Source organism: Diaphorina citri, unplaced genomic scaffold (assembly GCF_000475195.1).
Source record: "Diaphorina citri unplaced genomic scaffold, Diaci psyllid genome assembly version 1.1 scaffold492, whole genome shotgun sequence".
Lineage (NCBI taxonomy): Eukaryota > Metazoa > Arthropoda > Insecta > Hemiptera > Psyllidae > Diaphorina > Diaphorina citri.
This window is the reverse complement of record NW_007377927.1, coordinates 48,724-72,951: the sequence shown is the minus strand read 5'-3', so window position 1 is coordinate 72,951 and position 24,228 is coordinate 48,724. Positions and strand designations below refer to the sequence as shown.

The 24,228-nt window shown below is 36.1% G+C and overlaps 2 protein-coding genes across 3 annotated transcripts in view; both read left to right on the top strand.

The window, feature by feature from the left end:
• The window catches only part of LOC103509363 (5-hydroxytryptamine receptor-like), an 81,151-nt gene that overhangs the window by 32,722 nt on the left and 24,201 nt on the right, over window positions 1-24,228 (top strand). For both annotated transcript variants that reach the window (XM_017444168.2, XM_026823729.1), the window contains exon 3: window positions 21,937-22,046. In XM_017444168.2, the coding sequence (XP_017299657.2) occupies window positions 21,937-22,046 (110 nt within the window). The remainder of the gene's footprint in view (window positions 1-21,936; window positions 22,047-24,228) is intronic.
• LOC113467515 (probable GPI-anchored adhesin-like protein PGA18) lies at window positions 437-1,196 on the top strand. Its single transcript, XM_026823730.1, has one exon. The coding sequence runs from the start codon at window positions 497-499 to the stop codon at window positions 1,154-1,156; it is 660 nt and encodes a 219-aa protein (XP_026679531.1). The 5' UTR covers window positions 437-496; the 3' UTR covers window positions 1,157-1,196.

Sequence of the window (24,228 nt, the reverse complement as noted above, 5' to 3'; positions counted from 1 at the left end):
TTAAATGATGACATTAGGGATTGTGTGCCATTAAGGTAAGTAATTATTTATGGGTGAAAAGTATTAGATTGAGCTGTCGAAATATTCTCTGTTTACCCTAGGTTAACATTTCGACGCGTGTCATAAAAACTGTCATGTCAGATCTAGGTACTCTTAATGCTAGATGGTGAAATTTTATCCCTCTGTACCAAATCGGGGAGCACCATTGAGATAAGGAGATTTTGTATGGAGGATAGCATAATCAATATTTACATACACCTACATTCCCACATAAATTGTAAATCACCAAATTTATTATTTTCCTTCGCCAAACGTGTGCAAACAAAGGATCTTTGAGGAAGCATCCAGTTTAGTGAAACATATGTAAACAAATACTTAAAAATGATGTCATCAGGCCAAAAATTTTAGTATATAAACCCAAGCATCCCCTTCGAATAGTCACTTTCAATTTCTCAGTTGTTCAATAGTAACATAACAACAACCAAACTTGATCAACATGAAGTTCTTCGCTGCCGTAGCTCTCCTTGTCGTGGCTGTATCTGCTAATCCTCTTCCAGAAGGCTCCAGCACCACCACACTCGGTCCCAAGAGTTCCTCCAGCGGTCCTCAGGATCCCCCAGCCCCTCTCCCTGAAGTCGAAGCTGCCATCTGTGCTGATCCTACTCTGGCCAACGTATGTTCTGCCAAGGGTGTTGCTGATGCTGCTTGCAAGGCAATCGTTGAGAAAGTCAATGGATCCACTCCTGAATGTCGTGACGTAGGTATCTGCTCCTTCACTCTCCCCATTGAATCAGGAGTCTCATCTGCTGTTTCTGGAGCAACCACTCCTTCTGGCACTAGCTCAACCACCCCATCTGCTGTTTCTGGAGCAACCACTCCTTCTGGCACTAGCTCAACCACCCCATCTGCTGTTTCTGGAGCAGTTTCTGGAGCAACCACTCCTTCTGGCACTAGCTCAACCACCCGATCTGCTGTTTCTGGAGCTGTTTCTGGAGCAACCACTCCTTCTGGCACTAGCTCAACCACCCCAGCTGGAAACCCTGACAGAAAACTCACCTACTACATCACCAAGAAGGCTGAAGTTGATGGCTACAGCAAGCTGAAGGCCTGTGACAGTGGAGTCAACATTCTGGTCCACTCTAGAAAGTCAGCTTAATAAGGAGCATGCAAAGGAGTTGATCAAAGTAAGATTACCCTTCTCTATTCAGATTTTTAATCCTTCATCAATCTATATATTAGATATTGTTCCTTTTAATCAATTATTGTATTTTCCACAATTATAGAAGTACAAATTCAGAATATCTGTCACCTATTATATCTATCATAATTAAAATTACAACTACTTATTTACTGAGCATAAACGTATGTTTACTTATTTATTTACTTTAGCTATTGATTTTAATATCTTACCCACTTTGATTTTTGTAAAAATCTTTGACTTGAAGGTCTTGAAGCTTTTACGTCGCTTTTAAAAACCAAGGCCTTCTCACGATAGAGGTTTTACCTGCATTCAGCGACACGCGTAATGCTGCTTGAATTCAGTAATCCATTGGAAACTAGTGCATTCAACGAGCTATCGCTATCGTCGCAGATGGCGTTTATAAAAATCTGTGTCATTCTTTGTCTTTGATCAATATCACTGCCAAGACTCCAGAGAGGGAGTGTGTTCTTTTTTACCAACCAGAATACCAACCTCGTTGGCATCATTATCAACAAGATATGGAGATATCATTGCACCCGTGCTCGGAGTGTTTATTCTGTTTAGTGCATGAGTATTATTACCAACGAGCACATAAAATGTTACTGTTATTATCCACATTGCTCCTCGTCTCTGTTACTTCCTCTTTTCCTTTCTTCACACGATTTCTTTATACTTCTTTGAATGCATCAGGTTCTGTCCTATGGAGGTGAATTTAAAATACTCGCTAGTGTATTGGTGGAGACGCTTATCTGATTATAGTTTTGCGGAAAGAGGTACGAGTGGGGTTTGAGAAGAGGTATGAGCGGGGTTTGAGAAGAGGTATGAGCGGGGTTTGAGAAGAGGTATGAGCGGGGTTTGAGAAGGGTCGGGGATTGTTCCTAAGGGTGCAATAACTATTGTAATTAGGCTTTATTGCTTCGACATTAATGGGACCACGTTGAGAGACAAGGGGTAGAAAGAGTGTGGTGGTACCATTACGGTATTACAGTCCCACCTACATCCTTGGAGTGACTTGGAATAATGATTACACATATCGTAATAACATTTGACTAGAACGTGACCACTAGGTGAGGGCTATCCTTAAGGTTGAAGGGGTTTCAAATGCTCAAGCAAGTCAGGTTAAAATTCCTTTTCCAGTGATTACTAACGTGTCTGCGAGATAGGTACCCTGACAGAGACGCAACGCATGTCATTCTGCTTATCAGTGAATCATACTGACCCCGGGAAAATAATAAATACCAAGGGATCGGATCGTCGAACAGTTTGGTTCCTAATTTATTAGTTTGCGTAATGCGGATTCCTAAATAAATATCGCTTACGCACATTCAAAGTAAACACGGGGGAACGCCTGTCATTTGGCAACTGCATTTTTCTTACCAACATGACCTACTTTCAATTACGAGATATTGTTGCTTTTCCCAGTTATATTGGTATCTTTTTAGAACCTCAAGTCAAGATGAACCCCGATTTTTCTCTGCAGAATTTTTCAAAGGTATTACTCCTCTCGTAGAAAGATGGATATGCTCGTACTATGGGAACCTTTGAAGTTTTTATCCCCTGGATTATGTAGGTAGTAGGTACCCACTTTCCAATCAATCTTCTGTTCTTCTGGTTGTAAAACTTATGATGGTATTACGAGTATTATGTAATACTCGTACAGGAAAATGTAATTTCTATCTTCCAAACAATTCCCTTTACACGTGCAGTTCGCTCGTACTTAGCCTGGACTCCTGGATAGTAACCCAAATTCCGAGGTTTACTTAAAGCGTTAGGACAAAAAGAGAGTACACACTCAGTTTTTCTTCTATAGCTAATTAGCCATATCAAATAAAGAAATATTCTTCTCTTAGATTATCAACATAACACTAGATCATAATAAGCACAATGCACATCTTATTTGTACAGGATAGAAATTTCGGCACATTCTGCTTCCATGCACTTTATCAACGTGAGTGCACTTAGAATGAATTTGGGTCACTTATATCTTACCTATTATATGAATGCACAGCTCCTAATTCGGTGATGACTTTGGTATCAGAGACGGCTGAAAAACGACGGCGCACCAAAATGCTGACGATATGAAGCGACGGTTTTCCAGAATTTATTAGAAAACATAGGTACGTGATTTAGTCCGAAAGGCAGTAGCCTTGAACCCCAGAGACTACCATGAGAATGTGTTGTGAATTTTGACAATTTCATTACTTTTTTTTTATAAATCACATTACCTACTTCGATGATTTAAACTTCCTTTGCATAATTGAACTTCAACTTTAAACTCAGATTGAGGTTCCGGCCATAAGAAACTCTCTGCCTCACCACAAATAATTTGATTTAAAATCAAGACTAGAGCCCGTTCTCCCTTTATTCCCAATATAATGTTTAAGTCACCCATCCATTTATTGGCTTTGCTCGGCGCAGCTTAACAAAGATGACGCTGAAACCGGTCTTAAATGATCAACTGAAGGACAAATAATTCATGATTCACCTCCAACAACTCTGTCGCACTGTAAGTTTTCAAATTCAAAGTGATAATATGAAGGAAATGTGCTTGCTCAGTCATATATCGTAAGCAAACCCTGATGTAGCTGAAGCTTTAGGAAGCATAAGAGACTTCAGGAAACCTGAGTATGATCTTATGCAAGACAAGCTCAAATGCATTCCGCAAATTTACACCCTGCTTTGAAAGCTCTGACAGCTTTTTCCTAACAAAAGGGTTCACATTTCCGTGTAACCCACATTATTCTTTCCGAAATGGATTTTGTAATTGTAATTTTGAAACATCTATGAACGTCAGTAGGTATGTGAATATTCAAGTCATACCTAGACGGTCAATTAAACATATATCCCTATATCTATAATTTTAACTGGGTCAGTAGAACAAGATTGTTGTACTTTTTAAATTCATTTCAGCATAATAATATCGGATTCCGCTTTTACTAAATCATGATAAACAGAAAATACCTATCTTCAAAGTGCAGGAATCCATAAGTTAGGTGACATCCTTTCATCACGAACACCCTGCTGGAAAGTTTTATTATTTTCTTATATGAAATTTGATTTCAAAGCACACTAAGCAGCAGCAGCAGCAATGCTATTATCATCCCTATGACAAAGAAGGAAAAAGATCTATCACAGGAAAAAGCTTTCTTCTGTTAGAGAAAAAATAAGAACCTTGAAATGCTAGTGCTTCCTGCATACTTATGAGGATAATGGCAACCGTGGACATATTTAGAATAAAGAGAACAAGGCTGCCAACTTCAATTTAGAATAAGTAGATTTTTTGTAGTAATAAAAAAGAAGCTGTTTTGAAAAGTTCTCTATCTTTCCGAACCCATGCTATTACTTCACTGTGGGATTTTATATCCTGTCTCTTGAAGGAAGACACTTTTCCGACGTTCATTTACTGAAAGTTAGGAGGAAATCTGTTTTCAATTCTTCTAAGTAGGAAAACATTCTGTGACAAACAAGATACTAAGAGCACATAATAATAAGCTCTAAATTCTCTAAAGTTCCACCAAGCGAGTCAAATGCAACCGTCATAAACGTTCAAGTTCAGAGAAATGCTGCAACATGGGGAGGAAAGGAAAAAAAAATAACGAAAGCCTATTCTACAATAACATTGAAGCATCAAGTGGGGAAAATGACAATGCTGAGAAAGACATCACAAAAGAGGACGGAGAGGAGAAGAGACGAAAGAAATTATCTTTACAACATTTACCGCACTGACATGGAAATGTTTTAAGGATCAGAAAGTGACACAAGTCTCGTCAGCATAGACGCTCGCGTGAGGTAGTCTACTAACGGGTCGTAATCTTTGAGATTTCTTCAAATCTGACCATTAGGACAAATTTAACCATTAAGATGAAGGAGTACATATTAGAAGAAGTGAAAAGGGACGTGACGTACTTTCTTCTTCCTTTGGTGACATATTCTATTGAACGTTGGCAATCATGATGGCTAATTCATTCTCGTCGTGGGCTGCTTGGAAAAGATCTGGTATACTTTTATTGATCCATTGAAAAGGGATAAAAGTCCAACTAGCATTCCTTCGTAACTTTTACATCTTCTCTGTGCGGCTCTACTAAAACAACCGGTTTTGAGAAAAACGAATCTTCTACGAAAAGATTACGACTCGTGTGTGAACTTCCTCACAGTCAGCATATTGTCTTGAGTCAGCATTTTCTTCTTCGACATCACATTTAGCAAGGATAACACTCTCGTATGACCTTGTGAGTATCATGTTTCCAATTATGGCGTAGACTGTCGAGGGAGAAGATAATACATTGAGTTTTCCAGACGAGATTCCTGATTTTCTCTTATCACAATCGAATAAACTACGGACTAAAAAATTCCCGGAGGGACGGGCCCAGCTTGTTGTTCTACTTGGCATTACTTCAAGAATGTTCTTATAGGTGCTTATAAATAGGTATTCTTTAGACAAGGAATGAACTTGAAAGTTTTTAGTTCTTACACTTTGCACAAAAGTTTCACTTGAATATTATAAGACAACATGAAATAAGTATTTACCTAGGTATGTAGGTATGTTTTTCTTTATCATGATACTTGTAATACTTTCTTATTAGTAGGTACCTACATATATCATTGTGATTTGATTTTGTGTTATCTAAGCTTTGTACCTACTTTATATTCAACTTCATATACTTTTATTGATCCATTGAAAAGGGATAAAAGTCCAACTAGCATTCCTTCGTAACTTTTACATCTTCTCTGTGCGGCTCTACTATAACAACCGGTTTTGAGAAAAACGAATCTTCTACGAAAAGATTACGACTCGTGTGTGAACTTCCTCGGTCAGCATATTGTCTTGAGTCAGCATTTTTTTCTTCGACATTATATTTAGCAAGGATAACACTCTCGTATGACCTTGTGAGTATCATGTTTCCAATTATGGCGTAGACTGTCGAGGGAGAAGATAATACATTGAGTTTTCCAGACGAGATTCCTGATTTCCTGATTTTCTCTAATCACGATCGAATAAACTACGGACTAAAAAAATCCAGGAGGGACGGGCCCAGCTTGTTGTTCTACTTGGCATTACTTCAAGAATGTTCTTATAGGTGCTTATAAATAGGTATTCTTTAGACAAGGAATGAACTTGAAAGTTTTTAGTTCTTACACTTTGCACAAAAGTTTCACTTGAATATTATAAGACAACATGAAATAAGTATTTACCTAGGTATGTAGGTATGTTTTTCTTTATCATGATACTTGTAATACTTTCTTATTGGTACGTACCTACATAATTATGTATATCATTGTGATTTGATTTTGTGTTATCTAAGCTTTGTACTTTATATTCAACTTCAAAAATTCCAATAGAGAAACGATCTTCGTAAGTTTTTCTTTAGACGGAAGATTCTCATATTGTCATTTTCATGTCTATCTATTATTTGTATTTCCATTTTCTTTTCTTCTTCTTCTTCTTCTTCTTCTTCTTCTTCTTCTTCTTCTTCTTCTTCTTCTTATTCATTGTTTGTCAAGGTTCAGGTGCAGTTTCATTATTATTTCTCGCATCCTCGATTTTTTTTAGATTTCATTTTTTTTTTTTTTTTTCAAATACGTATTCCGCAAATGTAATAGAAAGTCGTGTGATGTTCACACCAGATTTTTAGATTTCAGAATCATTTTCGATTTGAATTTCTCTGTTTTCCATTGAAATTTTTTTCCACCAAGGTGGAGGTAAATAATTTCTGGAAAATCATCTCCTTTTCCTTTCTCTCACTTGGTTTTGAAAAATCTGAATAATGAATTACCTATTTGCCCATCTGATGAGGGACTTTCCGACAGAGGATAGAGCAGCAGCTGTTCTATCGTTGCGTCGTAAAAGAAGAAAAGAACAAGGCAATGACAACAACTTTCATATTCCACTGGAGAAAAAATAAATACATAATAATATAGTAAAACAATAATAGAGTGACCTTATGTTATCTTGGTTTCTTAATAAGTATACGGGTACCTACGTTTTTGAGAAACTTCACTTTCAGTACAAAAATTGACTCTTATGTTTCTGTTACACACCTTCTTGCAACGGACCCCTTTATTCATTACTCTTTTTAATCTCTCCTTCAGAAAGGGCAAAAAATTAAAATGTAAATGCAATGAGATATGTACCTCCTAACTATTTCCTAGGGAAAAGAAAAGAGCAAAAACTGAGAAATAAGAGCGAAAAAACCAGCACTCTAGATACACATCGCCTCTATGCACTATTATTTATTTACATATTTATTTATATTGTATATTTATTTATTTCAGTTTTAATTAAAATAAACAAAGGGAGAATTTCTCACCCCTCCCTTCTTTCCCTATTGCACATTCCCCCTCCCTTTTTAGTCCGTCCTTCCTTTATTATTACAATAGTAATAAAAAGGTATAAGGGACGGACTATTGTATTCGCTTCGGTTTCGTCTGTCTGTCCCCATAGATTCCATAGAAGGACTTATCCAAACACCAAAAAAGAGCCCATTTTAAAACAAGTCATTTTGTGTTCATTTACAGAATCACAATTGGTTGAATGGGAAGAGAATGTCTTTTTTTTTAACTCTTTTCATAGTAGGTAATTGAATCCAACGGAATATTATACGTAATGGTAATGGCGGGTATGTGTAGGTGTTTACGCAAATACAGGTGCTTCAATGTCTTAATAGTAACACATTTTCAAATCAGGGCCGAATCCACATTGTTGCATACTCTTTTGTTACATCAGTTACATGCGGGAGGAACGGTTAACGGGGAACATTTAGTGAAGAAATCGGGAAAAATTAATCTTTACTTTTCCTTTTTTAGAGCGGATGACGATAAATTATATTACCTATGATCCTTAGGTAATGTATTTACATATATTCCAAGATCTCCCACAAAATGCCTTCCTTTCCTTTATTTTCTCTTTCAAAAGAGTCCAAAAAATGGACTAATGTATTTACATATATTCCAAGATCTCCCACAAAATGCCTTCCTTTCCTTTATTTTCTCTTTCAAAAGAGTCCAAAAAATGGACTATACCTATCCTGACCTGTACTTCAATGCTTTTCCCAAATCATCGCAAGATCTTCCTTTATTACAAACGCACCTTCATAAAGATATAGAGCTCCGTAATAAAGGCATAGCTCCGTAATAATAAAGGTAGCTGGTAGCTCGCACACACAAATACAATTCAATTCCACAATGCCCCCTTTTCCCTCATCCTCCTCCCTTTGTCTTCGAGTTTCACTGAAAATTGTGTACGCAAGAGAGTCAAAAGCTTTTTCTGAAGATTGGAATAGACAATTTGCAAAATGAGGGTTCCACATACAATTATTACCCGCTTGAGTTGGTTTCCTTTGTAGTTCTTTATTTGTCCATGAGTTTTTAATAACCATGATACCTCGAGTTTCACTGAAAATTGTGTACGCAAGAGAGTCAAAAGCTTTTTCTGAAGATTGGAATAGACAATTTGCTAAATGAGGGTTCCACGTACAATTATTACCCGCTTGAGTTGGTTTCCTTTGTAGTTCTTTATTTGTCCATGAGTTTTTAATAACCATGATATTTCTTATTATGCTAAATGAGGGTTCCACGTACAATTATTACCCGCTTGAGTTGGTTTCCTTTGTAGTTCTTTATTTGTCCATGAGTTTTTAATAACCGTGATATTTCTTATTATCTGGGATGGAGTTTGTTTTGTGCAAGGAAAAGAAAAGCATAAGGAAAAGAAAAATGGTAGCTCTATTACGTCGCAAGATAGAAGAAAAAATGTAAATAGATACATTAGATACACAGATAAGATGTAGTATGCAGAAGGATGTTCTCAGATGAATATCCCCAGGATGTACCATGTAAGGATACGAAAATGCTTCACATACTCCAAACTTGCATCGGAGAATCCTATATGAGGGATTTAACCCTGATAAGACGGTGGGGCTTTGAATTGAATTAGAATAAAACACTTATTAAGTACCTACATTAAGTTGTTTTATAACGCCGGGGAAAGTCTGTTGCATTAACCCATTGACGTCCATGTCACTAAAAGACAGGACGCTTTTTGAAAACGGATTTTACATTGGTACTTTCAAATCTCTATCTTCATCTCTCTCTTGAATGGAAAACTGCGTGAAATAAATTCGCTCCGGTAAATCCTTTTCAATCAGTTGCTAGTTATCGCTAAAATGAAATTTTCACATCCAGGACTTATTCTTTTGGAGCAAATAAGGGTTAACAATTTTCCACTTCCGCCATGGATGTTACGCTTGCCCTCGTTTTCACCGTTATGGGCAACACAACGGTTTTTTGGGGAAAATATAACGAATATATCGGAATATTACGAATACATATAACGGGATATAACGAATAGATATAACGGAATATAACGAATACATATAACGGAATATAACACCTAGAGAAACGGTCGTACAGGAAGAACGTAGGTGCAGAAAATTTTTAATCAAAGGAGCGAAGGATTAGTAAAATCTAGGTGAGTATTTGAGAGTGTTTCTACCACGACACTATATTCTTCCGATACGACACAAAATGTAGCACGACAGTCAATACAGAAGTCATCCGATTTTTTGCTTTCTTTCCTAATGAAGCTCCGTACAAGCCTGTATATTTGAAAGGAACCGTTCGTACTATACGATTTTTTGTCGGATCAATTTGTGAAATGTTTTCCTACTCCACGCATAAAGTACCATCTACCTATGTGCTAAGCTCTCTCTCTTTCTCTCTCTCTCTCTCTCTCTCTCTCTTTCATTCCATTTTTCTCTCTATCCTTTCCTCCTGTGGCAAGAAGTAGAAAAAGAAATAGGAGGGTGTCGTCTGTCTGTCTGTCTGTCCCCATAGAAGGACTTATCCAAACCTCGCTTTTGGGGGATGTCGTCTGTCTGTCTGTCTGTCCCCATAGAAGGACTTATCCAAACCTCGCTTTTGGGGGATTTTTTCACATTTTCTCACACAAATGAACTCTGATCTTAAAATTTGTCGCGACGACCTATGAACTCAAAGCGAGAAAGTTTTAGATAACCCTTCAGTCGATCATTTAAGCCCGGTTTTAGCGTTACCTATGTTAACCTACGCCGAGGAAGGCCAATAAATGGATGGGTGACCTAAACATTATACGGGGATAAAGGAAGAACGGGCTCGAGTCCTGATTTTAAATCATTACATGAAAGTAAAATCAAAAAATCAAATAAAGAATAATAAAAACTAATATTAAACAAATTAGGTAGGTACATAGGTACTGATTTTCTCTAATCACGATCGAATAAACTACGGGCTAAAAAAATTCCCGGAGGGTCGGACCCAGCTTGTTGAATCTTTCTCCCCTCTCTCCTTCTCTTGGATCCCTTTTTTCTCTGAATAGGTATACCCATGTATCTTTCTCCATGCCCGTATCCTTATATCTTACTTGTATATTACAATGCCCTACAACTCTCTGGTATGGTTTATATTTCCTGCTGTCTCTTTCTCTCTCCCCCTCTCTCTCTCTCTCACTGGGTCACACAACAGTGACTCTTAATTAGGTAGGTACATAGGTACTGATTTTCTCTAATCAGGATCGAATAAACTACGGGCTAAAAAATTCCCGGAGGGACGGACCCAGCTCGTTGAATCTTTCTCCCCTCTCTCCTTCTCTTTGGATCCCTTTTTTTCTCTGAATAGGTATACCCATGTATCTTTCTCCATGCCCGTATCCTTATTTCTTACTTGTATATTACAATGCCCTACAACTCTCTGGTATGGTTTATATTTCCTGCTGTCTCTTTCTCTCTCTCTCCCCCCTCTCTCTCTCACTGGGTCACACAACAGTGACTCTTTTTTGTGCAAGGAAAAGAAAAGCATAAGGAAAAGAAAAATGGTAGCTCTATTACGTCGCAAGATAGAAGAAAAAATGTAAATAGATACTTTAGATACACAGATAAGATCTAGTAGGTTTGAAAAAAAAGTACCTATTGTAATAACAAATAATTTATTGTGGAATTCTTTGTGGTGAAGCTAGGGGTTACAATCATATATGATATAACAATACTGTTTGTTATTTTCTCATACTTTTGTTTTGTGCAAGGAAAAGAAAAGCATAAGGAAAAGAAAAATGGTAGCTCTATTACGTCGCAAGATAGAAGAAAAAATGTAAATAGGTAGATACATTAGATACACAGATAAGATCTAGTAGGTTTGAAAAAAAAAGTACCTATTGTAATAACAAATAATTTATTGTGGAATTCTTTGTGGTGAAGCTAGGGGTTACAATCATATATGATATAACAATACTGTTTGTTATTTTCTCATATTCCATTCGAAGGATGACTTGCTTTGTTTCCAGATTTGAAATCAGAAAGACTCGAGGCAATATTGCACAAAAGACAATATCAGAATAGCATATTTCTCCAGTAAAGGTTCATGTTCTCTACAAAAGCTATTAGATATCACATAAATCAGCCGAACAAACAAATACTTATCAATGTTCGTATTTTATTCAAGTTGTTGTCTACTCGGATTTCTCTATGCCAAGTTCGGGTAATAGAACGTGAAAAGAATAGGACGAGATGAAGAACAAGAAGGAGATGAAGAACAATAAGGAGATGAAGAACAGTAAGGAGAAGAAGAAAGAGGTGAAGAAGAAATAGGACAAGAAGAAGAAAAATTAAAAGAAAAAGTTTCAATCTAACTTTTCCTTTAATGCGGATTCCAAGAAGGATACCTTAAAGTCCTTAAACCTACCTTTCGTCCATATCACCTGTAACAAGAAATAAAGATAGAGAGATTGATAGAGAGAGAGTGAGTGAGAGAGACAGAGAAAGAGAGAAAGAAAGAGGGGGAGAGAGAGAGAGAGACATAGGTATGGTTATCCTACCTGGAATTATTGTGAGAAATTGGATTCGATAAGAATTTGATCTTCAAAAAGTTGATTGTATTGGGGAAGTTTTCAGGAGAGGCGGGGAAGGAGGGAACGAAAAAGGGGAGGAGGGGAAGAACAAGGGGAAGGATTAGGTTCTCTGACAGAAGAAGATTGAAACGACCTTTATAATCCGGTATTATGAGGAACCAGCGGTAGGGAGAGCTGCAGAAGGATGTTCTCAGATGAATATCCCCAGGATGTACCATGTAAGGATACGAAAATGCTTCACATACTCCAAACTTGCATCGGAGTATCCTATAGGGATTTAACCCTGATAAGACGGTGGGGCTTTGAATTGAATTAGAATAAAACACTTATTAAGTAAGTACATTAAGTTGTTTTATAACACCGGGGAAAGTCTGTTGCATTAGCCCATTGACGTTCACGTCACTAAAAATATAAGGATAGAGCGCCTTTTTGAAAACGGATTTTACATTGGTACTTTCAAATCTCTATCTTCATCTCTCTCTTGAATGGAAAGTTTTCCTGCTCCGGTATTTGCTCCGGTAAATCCTTTTCAGTCAGTTGCTACCTAGTTATCGCTAAAATGAAATTTTCACATCCAGGACTTATTCTTTTGGAGCAAATAAGGGTTAACAATTTTCCACTTCCGCCATGGATGGTAAACTTGCCCTCGTTTTCACCGATATGTGCAACACAAACGGTTTTTTGGGGAAAATATAACGAATATATCGGAATATTACGAATACATATAACGGGATATAACGAATAGATATAACGAAATATAACGAATACATATAACGGAATATAACACCTTATAGAGAAACGGTCGTAAAGGAAGAACGTCGAGTAGTTTGGGGTAAGACAGTGTGCAGAAAGTTTTTAATCCAAGGAGCGAAGGATTAGTAAAATCAAGGCACCTATAGGTGAATATTTGAGAGTGTTTCTACCACGACACTATTTTCTTCCGATACGACACAAAATGTAGCACGACAGTCAATACAGAAGTCATCCGATTTTTTGCTTTATTTCCTAATGAAGCTCCGTACAAGCCTGTATATTTAAAAGGAACCGTTCGTACTATACGATTTTCTGTCGGATCAATTATTTGTGAAATGTTTTCCTACTCCATGCATAAAGTATCATCTACCTATGTGCTAATGCGCATTACCTATCTGATTTCTCAATACAAACAGGTACTCGAAAATAGATAGCTAGGTATTAGATAGATACTTTACTGCTGTTTTATTATTTCATCTTTCTATCATAATAATACATTATTATATTATCATTTTGTAGACTTGAGCTCCCGAGTATTTATATTGCTACAAAAACGTTGAAAACATTCTCAGGTTTTTATTTATCCCTCTCCCATCCTTCCGTATCTAATACAAACCTTCAGATATCTGTCTGATATTGTTTTTTGCTATCATAATAATACATTATTATATTATCATTTTGTAGACTTGAGCTCCCGAGTATTTATATTGCTACAAAAACGTTGAAAACATTTTCAGGTTTTTATTTATCCCTCTCCCATCCTTCCGTATCTAATACAAACCTTCAGATGTCTCTCTCGTTCTTCTCCCAGTATCTGTACAAACCTTCAGATATCTGTCTGATATTGTTTTTTGCTACCTACCTACATATTGGGCTGCAATGTTTGTTTTTGTTTCCTTTCGAATAGCTTCAAGCTGACTGTTGACATATTTGCTTTTAGTGGGATAGCTGCTACATTATGCAGGACTATTAGCTAAGGTAAAATAAAGGTATTGTGTCATATTTTCCTACAAGCAAGTTTACAACCCAACATTTTTGGTCCTTCGATCCGTGGATCCAACATTTTTGGTCCTTCGGGCCGGATCCAACATAGGATTTTGGAGTGAAACTGAATGCTTATCAAACCTCAGGCCAGTAGGTACCTATCTATCTAGTGTTCCAAACCAAATGCTTTACCCCTGGACATCCGGAAAACACAATACAAGATATGCTTTACCGCCTTTACCTAGAAATCTCAAAACCATCAGAATTTTCTTGGAAAAATAATTAGAAATTTGCAATTACTCTGGATCCTCTGGGAACAGCAATCAGATGTTTAGATTTAAGCTTCTTGAGTAAATAGTTTCAATATAATGATCTTGAAAATAATTAGAAATAAAATACTATGAAATTACTCAAGATATGCTTTACCGCCTTTACCTAGAAATCTCAAAACCATCAGAATTTTCTTGGAAAAATAATTAGAAATTTGCAATTACTCTGGTTCTTCTGGGAACAGCAATCAGTTGTTTAGTTTTAAGCTTCTTGAGTAAATAGTTTCAATATAATGATCTTGAAAATAATTAGAAATAAAGTACCTACTATGAAATAACCTCCTGATTGAACAAACGAAGTGAATTTTAAGGTTTAACTCGACGATTTTGCTTTAAGTTTATCTGTAAGTCTGTCTGTTTGCCCAAATTTAATGACCTTAGGCACATGTGTTTACCATACCAAAACCATAACTCAATAGTTCCCAGGAGGAAGGCCTATGTTAGGTATGTAGTAGCAAAAACAACATAGACCCCAACAACATTCCTGGGAACAAATCTGAACAAACGAAGTGAATTTTAAGGTTTAACTCGACGATTTTGCTTTAAGTTTATCTGTAAGTCTGTCTGTTTGCCCAAATTTAATGAAATTAGGCAAATGTGTTTAACATACCAAAACCATAACTCAATCGTTCCCCGGAAGAAGGGCCTATGTTAGGTATGTAGTAGCAAAAACAACATAGACCCCAACAACATTCCTGGGAACAAATAAACTGTTTAGCGAGTTTCCGCCGTTTAAAAAGCATTTTTAAACATACCTACCTCGCGTTAAACGCAACAACAGTGTGTTTTAACAATGGAAAACGCCACTTTCTTCTCCTGTGTTGATTACTGAAGAAAAATAGTGGAAAAGAGAGGCCTAGGGATGAGGGTATTGAATACCCATGGCATTTCCACAGGATAGACCAGTGGACGAGAAACACTATAGGGATGGAGGTGTATTGTAGAGGCGTGGACGTGCTTACAATGTGAGAAAGGCAATGGGACATTGGAAATGTAAGCCAGGAGAGGGCGTTGCAGTTGCTAAGGGAAGGTAGACTCAGGTATTCCTGTTTTGGAGGTGTATTGTAGAGGTGTGGACGTGCTTACAATGTGAGAAAGGCAATGGGACATTGGAAATGTAAGCCAGGAGAGGGCGTTGCAATTGCTAAGGGAAGGTAGACTCAGGTATTCCTGTTGTAGCAGATGTTACTCTTATTTTATTAAAATTAAAACTCGTCATGCATGAATATTAGGACAGGAGGGAAGGTAACGCCTGTTTTTAGTGTCGGATTGAAAAAAAAAAAAACTGATTGTAGAAAAAAATGGAAATTAAAAATTACAACACGCAATAAAAAATTCAAAAAGTAATAATATAACAAGCATTAAAATTTAAAATAAACAATAAAGTTTGGGATTTATGACAAAAAGGGATGATTTCGTGATCGCTTCTGCAAAATAAATTTACAGTGTTGTCAGAGTGACACCTGAAACAAATAGGTACACTTACAATAAAAGCAGAAAATACGTAAACTGCAACGTTGCCACGTGCATATTATACTTAAGTACCTGCCGGTTTAATTGTATCTCGCTAATGGGGGAAAAACATGTGTGTTGGAAAAGGCTGAATTTTTCCCCGAGCCTCAGAGACAAGAGAGGAAATAGTAGGTAAACAATGGGCATTAAAACACGCCTATACCTATCTATTCTTCTGGGAATTAACCATGTTCTCTTTTATGCATAATGGTTTGTAGTGATGCACACGAGAGGAAACGAGAAATTTTACGTGACGAGAAATTCTTGTATTTTTACGAGGCGAAAAATTCTTGTATTTTACGAGACAAGGAATTCTTGTATTTTTTAAGAGGCGAAAAATTCTTGTATTTTACGAGACGAGAAATTCTTGTATTTTTACGAGACGAGAATTTTTGTATTTTTAAGAGACGAGAAATTCTCGTATTTTACGAGACGAGAAATTCTTGTATTTTTACTAGACAAGTAATTCTTGTACTTATTTTTATGAGACAAGAAATTCTCGTATGTATTTTTATAGGTACGAGACGATAAATTCTTGAAACTCGTCATGCATGAATATTAGGACAGGAGGGAAGGTAACGCCTGTTTTTAGTGTCGGATTGAAAAAAAAAAAAAAAAAACTGATTGCAGAAAAAATGGAAATTAAAAATTACAACACGCAATAAAAAATTCAAAAAGTAAAAATATAACAAGCATTAAAATTAAAATAAACAATGAAGTTTGGGATTTATGACAAAAAGGGATGATTTCGTGATCGCTTCTGCAAAAATAGAAAGTAATAAATTTACAGTGTTGTCAGAGTGACACCTGAAACAAATAGGTACACTTACAATAAAAGCAGAAAATACGTAAACTGCAACGCTGCCACGTGCATATTATACTTAAGTACCTGCCGGTTTAATTGTACCTCGCTAATGGGGGAAAAACATGTGTGGCGGAAAAGGCTGGATTTTTCCCCAAGCCTCAGAGACAAGAGAGGAAATAGTAGGTAAACAATGGGCATTAAAACACGCCTATACCTATCTATTCTTCTGGGAATTAACCATGTTCTCTTTTATGCATAATGGTTTGTAGTGATGCACACGAGAGGAAACGAGAAATTTTACGAGACGAGAAATTCTTGTATTTTTAGGAGGCAAAAAATTCTTGTATTTTACGAGACAAGGAATTCTTGTATTTTTTAAGAGACGAAAAATTCTTGTATTTTTAAGAGACGAGAAATTCTTGTATTTCACGAGCCGAGAAATTCTTGTATTTTTATGAGACGAGAAATTCTTGTATTTTTACGAGACGAGACAGAAATTCTTGTATTTTTAAGAGACGAGAACTTTTTGTATTTTTAAGAGACGAGAAATTCTCGTATTTTACGAGACGAGAATTTTTTGTATTTTACGAGACGAGAAATTCTTGTATTTCTACGAGACGAGAAATTCTTGTATTTTACTAGACGAGTAATTCTTGTACTTATTTTTATGAGACAAGAAATTCTTGTATTTTTACGAGACGAGAAATTCTTGTATTTTGCGAGACGAGAAATTCTTGTATTTTACGAGACGAGACGAAAGCAATCTCTTTTGGACAGCTGTATTAGATGGAAATCTGAAATTTTGTTGAATTTTGATAACACGAAAAAATGTACCAAAAAAGAGCCCATTTTAAAACAAGTCATTTTGTGTTCATTTACAGAATCACAATGGGTTGAATGGGAAGAGAATGTCTTTTTTAACTCTTTATATATAGTAAGTAATTGAATCCAACGGAATATTATGCGTCATGGTAATGGCGGGTATGTGGTTGGTGTTTACGCAAATACAGGTGTTTCAATGTCTTAATAGTAACACATTTTCAAATCAGGGCCGAATCCACATTGTTGCATAATTATTACTCTTTTGTTACATCAGTTACATGCGGGAGGAACGGTTAACGGGGAACATTTAGTGAAGAAATCGGGAGAAATTAATCTTTTCTTTTCCTTTTTTAGAGCGGATGACGATAAATTATATTACCTAGGACGAGAGATTAGGGAGGAATGAAATTATGAAAAGGAAGTAATAAATTTGGAGAAGAAGAGGAAATTTGTAATTAGAGAGAGAGAGAGAGAGAGAGAGAGAAAGAGAGAGAGATTTTGTACAAAAAACTTCGTGTAGGAAACTATAAGGAGAAGGCTATCTGGTTGGAAAGATAAATGTTTTGGTAGATGTAAGTAAAAATATATTAGGGGATGATACAGATTTTTCTTTTTTTAAGAGGTTTGACAGAGGGAACTGTAACTGCTATGGTCTTATCGTCCCGAAATCGAAGAGAGAAGAAAGACAGGTTAACGTGAAAAGTTTTGCCTGTTAACACAACATTTCCAATATATTCCACTCGCCCCCAGGATTAAGGGAGAAGACGGAATTTAATACCTATTACATCTTCAGGAAATTTTGAATTTGTTCCAAAACGAAAAGAAGAAAAAAGTCACAAAAGTTAAATTTGAAATTCAAGGAGCAACATGAAGGAAAAGATGGCAAAAAAGAATCATAAATACATATGTATAATATATCACACTGCTAGAAAAATCTAAGTGATTTCCCATATGACAGCATGAATAAAATGTGGAAGAAAGTGTCCGTGCAATGCGAGAGAAGTGACACATGCCATCGATCATAAAAAGAAAGATTATGGAAATTGTTTCCGAATAATATTGATGCAATAAATTGGATCTCATGGTTGCAATTATTCTTGTGGCACTGCGTTTGCCAATGCGGGGGGAAAACTATATGAAGTATATGATAATAAAGAAATAGGTATATAAAATAATAGCTAATAATAATTAATAATGAGAAAAAAGCCTGTCGAGCCTACCCTGGAAGAAAGTGTCCGTGCAATGCGAGAGAAGTGACACATGCCATCGATCATAAAAAGAAAGATTATGGAAATTGTTTCCGAATAATACTGCAATAAATTGGATCTCATTGTTGCAATTATTCTTGTGGCACTGCGTTTGCCAATGCGGGGGAAAAACTATATGAAGGATATGATAATAAAGAAATAGGTACATAAAATAATAGCTAATAATAATTAATTAATAATGAGAAAAAAGCCTGTCGAGCCTACCCTAAAAATTAAAATGAAAAAAATATCTTCCCACTTTTCTACTTCAAAATATTTTGTGTCACTTTACCCGAATGCTTTCCAACCACACGAAACACAGTTTTGATGATAAGCCAGGGGGCGCTTCTCACCCACGTGAAAAGTTTTGCCTGTTAACACAACATTTCCAATATATTCCACTCGCCCCCAGGATTAAGGGAGAAGACGGAATTTAATACCTAATACATCTTCAGGAAATTTTGAATTTGTTCCAAAACGAAAAGAAGAAAAAAGTCACAACATGGAAAAAGTTAAATTTGAAATTCAAGGAGCAACATGAAGGAAAAGATGGCAAAAAAAAGAATCATAAATATGTATAATATATCACTTTGCAGGAAAAATCTAAGTGATTTCCCATATGACAGCATGAATAAAATGTGGTAGAAAGTGTCCGTGCAATGCGAGAGAAGTGACACATGCCATCGATCATAAAAAGAAAGATTATGGAAATTGTTTCCGAATAAAATTGCAATAAATTGGATCTCATTGTTGCAATTATTCTTGTGGCACTGCGTTTGCCAATGCGGGGGGAAAACTATATGAAAATATGAAGTATATGATAATAAAGAAATAGGTAGGTATATAAAATAATAGCTAATAATAATTAATAATGAGAAAAAAGCCTACACTAAAAATTAAAATAAAAAAATATCTTCCCACTTTTCTACTTCAAAATATTTTGTGTCACTTTCCCCGAATGCTTTCCAACCACACGAAACACAGTTTTGATGATAAGCCAGGGGGCGCTTTTCACCTCTCCAAGTCTCCAAGGTGGGAATTGAGAATTATTTATGAAAATATTATTTCCCAAATAGAAAAGTTACGTTTTTGTATCTCTTCAAGTACGTATCCCCAGGTTTGGAGCTCTATTGGCTTTTTTCATATCTCGGATACCGTTTATGTTTCGTATATCATACCGTACATCGTCATGTAAGGAACGAAAGTTGCTATGTGGGATTTTTTGAAATTTTTGAGGTGTCGGTTATGTTTTAGAACTACCTCTCCTCTATGACTCTGGCGAATCTGGAGTCTCATGTTATCGCAGGAGCAATAACCACTGTATCTAAAGGATTCATAGTAGGTATACCTTACCTTATCCTTATAGGTTTCACCAGAGATGATGCTAGATTTAAAGATTCTAAAACAATCTTAAATTACTCCTTTTTGGACAGTTCAAAAATCTCCTCTTAAGCCATTGGTCAAACCTCCTATATTAAGCCGGCCACTCACTATCAGGTAGACCTGATATGCGGACCTGTCCAGGTTTACCTGTCAGGTCTACCCTTATAGTGAGTGGCCGGCCTTATAGCATTTTATCAGTTTTTTGTACTGCCCCTAAAAATCAGTAAAAAGCGATCAACTTTTGATTCTATAGCGACGATATAATATTAGGTAGGTTTACAAGTATTACCCCCTATGTATTATCAGGAAAAGTTGTGTCACTTGAGTTTTGAATACTACTTGTGTGTTTATTTTGTGTTGCTGGTGTCACCTCGAATATGCTTCACTTTTCTCTAGTGTTGACTAGGGACTATGTGTCAGGTCGCGTTCTTTTTCACTTTACCTCTTCGAATTATTACTTGTCCATATTTGACGCTATTTGTGAATATTCGACGCGATAAAAATGCAAACATATTGCCCCCTTCAGCTTCAGGAATCTGATTTCACAAAATCCAGAGGGAGACTGATTCAGCAAAATTTCGTTCTTCTTCGTCTTCCTTCTTCTTTTACCCGTGGACTAAAGTAAAGCCAACCTCAGTGGTACCTATAGTGGTTAGCGCGATAGACTTCGAACCTGTAGGTTCTTGGTTCGAGTTCAAGTATGAAGAAGTGGGTTGGATCTGGCCATAGGCCTTCTGACACCTTTCTTAACTTTTTTTTTTTTTGCTATGAAGCTTGAACCCATATGGCTTTCTAAAAGTAAGGAGCGCGGTAGTTCCAGTAAAGCCAACCTCAGTGGTACCTATAGTGGTTAGCGCGATAGACTTCGAACCTGTAGGTTCTTGGTTCGAGTTCAAGTATGAAGAACTGGGTTGGATCTGGCCATAGGCCTTCTGACACCTATCTTTTTTTATTATTATTATTATTATTATTTTTTTTTTTTGCTATGAAGCTTGGACCCATGTGTCTTTCTAAAAGTAAGGAGCGCGGTAGTTCTCCGCTCTGCCAATTCATTTAGTTTTTCACATGAATATTTCGCCATTAGGCCTTATTATTTATTATTATAGGTATTTTTATTATTAACTCTTAGGTATTTTTTTTATTATTATTTTTTTTTGGTAGGTACCTATTTAAAGATAGATTTAAAGATTCTAAAACAATCTTAAATTACTCCTTTTTGGACAGTTCAAAAATCTCCTCTTAAGCCATTGGTCAAACCTCCGGGGTAAGAGGCTAGAAGGGGTAAGACCTGTTGCTAGAGCATTTTCGCAAGATTGTTCCAACACTTTGAGAAACATACATCACTGTCAGTCAAGGTATAGAGAGAATTCAGTTTAATTTCAGCCCGAGATAAATTTAATATTGAGTTAGATTTTTTTTATGTACCTACTCTACCTACCTACACCTAGGTATACCTATTGAAGTAACCCATTTTTGTGCGTTGGAGGCTATTAAAAAAAGGTCTGTTATCGAATTTTCTACATATACCTACCTAAATGGTAAATAGGTTGATCTATCGATTCTATCGCATTCTATCGTTATTTCATGATAGCATATGGGTATCGTGGGGTTAGTTAGAGGCATAGTTTTAAAGGTTAATCAGAATAGTTACAGAGAGGGTTAAGCAATAGAGATGTGCCTGAGACACATGAATAATTTATTGGATTAGATTGCTTGCAGGCATTACAAAAGCAAGGCAAAATGGACAATCCTTGTATTTCGTTCATCAGAAAACAACACTGCGTATAAAGTATAAACCATTGTATACCCATTTACCTGATAAACATCAGCGATTCTCCGCTCTGCCAATTCATTTAGTTTTTCACATGAATATTTCGCCATTAGGCCTTATTATTTATTATTATAGGTATTTTTATTATTACTCTTAGGTACCTACCTACCTATACTATATTTTTTTTTTTCTTTTCTTTTGATATTTAAAGAAAGGTATTTAATGAATTTCCTTCCTGTGTTGCGTGTTGCAGATCAGCAGGGGTTGGATCCTAGGTCCTGAGCTGTGTGACATGTGGACGTCGAGTGATGTGCTGTGCTGTACAGCCTCCATTCTCCATCTGGTGGCCATTGCTGTCGACAGGTAAGCCATATAGAGATGACCTTGATAGACTTTTTTTTTTGATTGGGAATCGGATTAAGAGAGATTTCACTCATAATTTTCCTGTCGACAGGTAAGCCATATAGAGATGACCTTGATAGACTTTTTTTTGATTGGGAATCGGATTAAGAGAGATTTCACTCATAATTTTCCCCATAAAAATAAGAAAGACAAAAACAAACCAAGCTTTTATGTTTTGATGTTCTTTTCTTCTTCTTCTTCTTCTTCTTCTTCTTCTTCTTCTTCTTCTTCTTTTAGTTTCAACGGTGGTTCTATGATTTGAACACCCTATACCTATAATTTGAAACAGTAAAATTAAAACACCTTGTTTTTTTTTCTAAAACATACCTATTTAATTACTTGGGCGTTTCATTTTTTGTATAATTCCCTACATTCCCTATTCTTTTTTAATGTACATTTTGTACAACGAGGTACAAAATTTTATACAAGTTTGCAATTTTCCGGTGGATTAATCAAATTATGTTTGGGTCATAAACAGAAAACAGTTCTGATTTTTTTTCTTCCGCTTTGTTTTTTCAATGTGACAAAACATGGCCAAACACAGAAAGTACCTAATGTAGGATGTAGGTAGGTAGCTACATAGATGATATTGTAGAGAGCTGTCAGTAAAACCATCCAACAAATTTTAAAACAAATTCATTTGCTATAATCTGATACCCCTTGATATTCATTTTGCAGTTGCGTCAGTAAAACCATCCAACAAATTTTAAAACAAATTCATTTGCTATAATCTGATACCCCTTGATATTCATTTTGCAGTTGCACCTATAGGAGGAGGGGGGGGGCAAGAAAACTTCAAAAGAAAAATATACCAGCATCACAGAAAAACTAGAGCCGAGTAAAACCATCCAACAAATTTTAAAACAAATTCATTTGCTATAATCTGATACCCCTTGATATTCATTTTGCAGTTGCACCTATATATATCAAGTTCTCAGAAATATCGGATAAACTATAAAAAAAGGAAGAAAAATAGAAAACTACATGAATGATACTAATAAATACCTAAAATAGAAAAGAAAGAAGAAAAAAAAATATAACTGGATTAAAAATATTATCAAAGTTCCAATCCACAATAATTGCTCATTCATATTCAAATCCAGGCAAAAGAAATTTATAAAACCCATTCATGCTCGAAAAAAAGTACATAAAACCCTCCCAACCCAGCTACAAAATGAATTGAACGTTAATGAAGTACCTACTTAATTTAGAAGGTAATGAACAGCATCTCATCTCCCTCTATCCAATTAACTTATTGATGTAGAAACATTCAGGATGTGTGTGTTTACTTATGGGAAACATTTCCAGCTCTTTTGAAACACACATTTTCGGTAGTTTTCAACTTTTGGGGGAGAAACTTTCGCCAACATGGGGTTAGCCCCGTTTTCTATGAAAAGTATGGATAATTACGTGTAGGAAGGAGGTGAGGGAAAGACGAGAGATTAGGGAGGAATGAAATTATGAAAAGGAAGTAATAAATTTGGAGAAGAAGAGGAAATTTGTAATTAGAGAGAGAGAGAGAAAGAGAGAGAGATTTTGTACAAAAAACTTCGTGTAGGAAACTATAAGGAGAAGGCTATCTGGTTGGAAAGATAAATGTTTTCGTAGATGTAAGTAAAAAATAATATATTAGGGGATGATACAGATTTTTCTTTTTTTTAAGAGGTTTGACAGAGGGAACTGTAACTGCTATGGTCTTATCGTCCCGAAATCGAAGAGAGAAGAAAGACAGGTTAATAGGAGAAAGCCAGCCGTTCCGAGAACGAACATTATGCCATCAGGATAAAATCCGCCCCGGGCGGGAATCGAACCCGCGGCCTAGCGCTTACAAGACAATATCCTTAGTATCCATACATTCCACACCCATAAATAGCTTAATGCTACAATGTGTAAGCTCGTTATCAAATTTTCGAAACATGGAATCTACTTTAATTGGACAAAATCCCCTGCATTTTATTTTCCACATTGAAAATTCTATTGATGTCAATATAAAACGTAATCCTCCCCTTTTACAAAAAGGGGAATATCTGTACATTTCCCAATAGGGAGAGGTGGGGTCACTGTCTTATTTCTAGACAGGGAATTAAGAGCACAATACACTCTACGTATGTAAAGTGTGTGACCTCTTGAATGAATATAGGGG

Coding starts and splice junctions, on each gene's coding strand:
- LOC113467515 (XM_026823730.1), top strand. CDS start 497: ATGAAGTTCTTCGCTGCCGTAGCTCTCCTTGTCGTGGCTGTATCTGCT.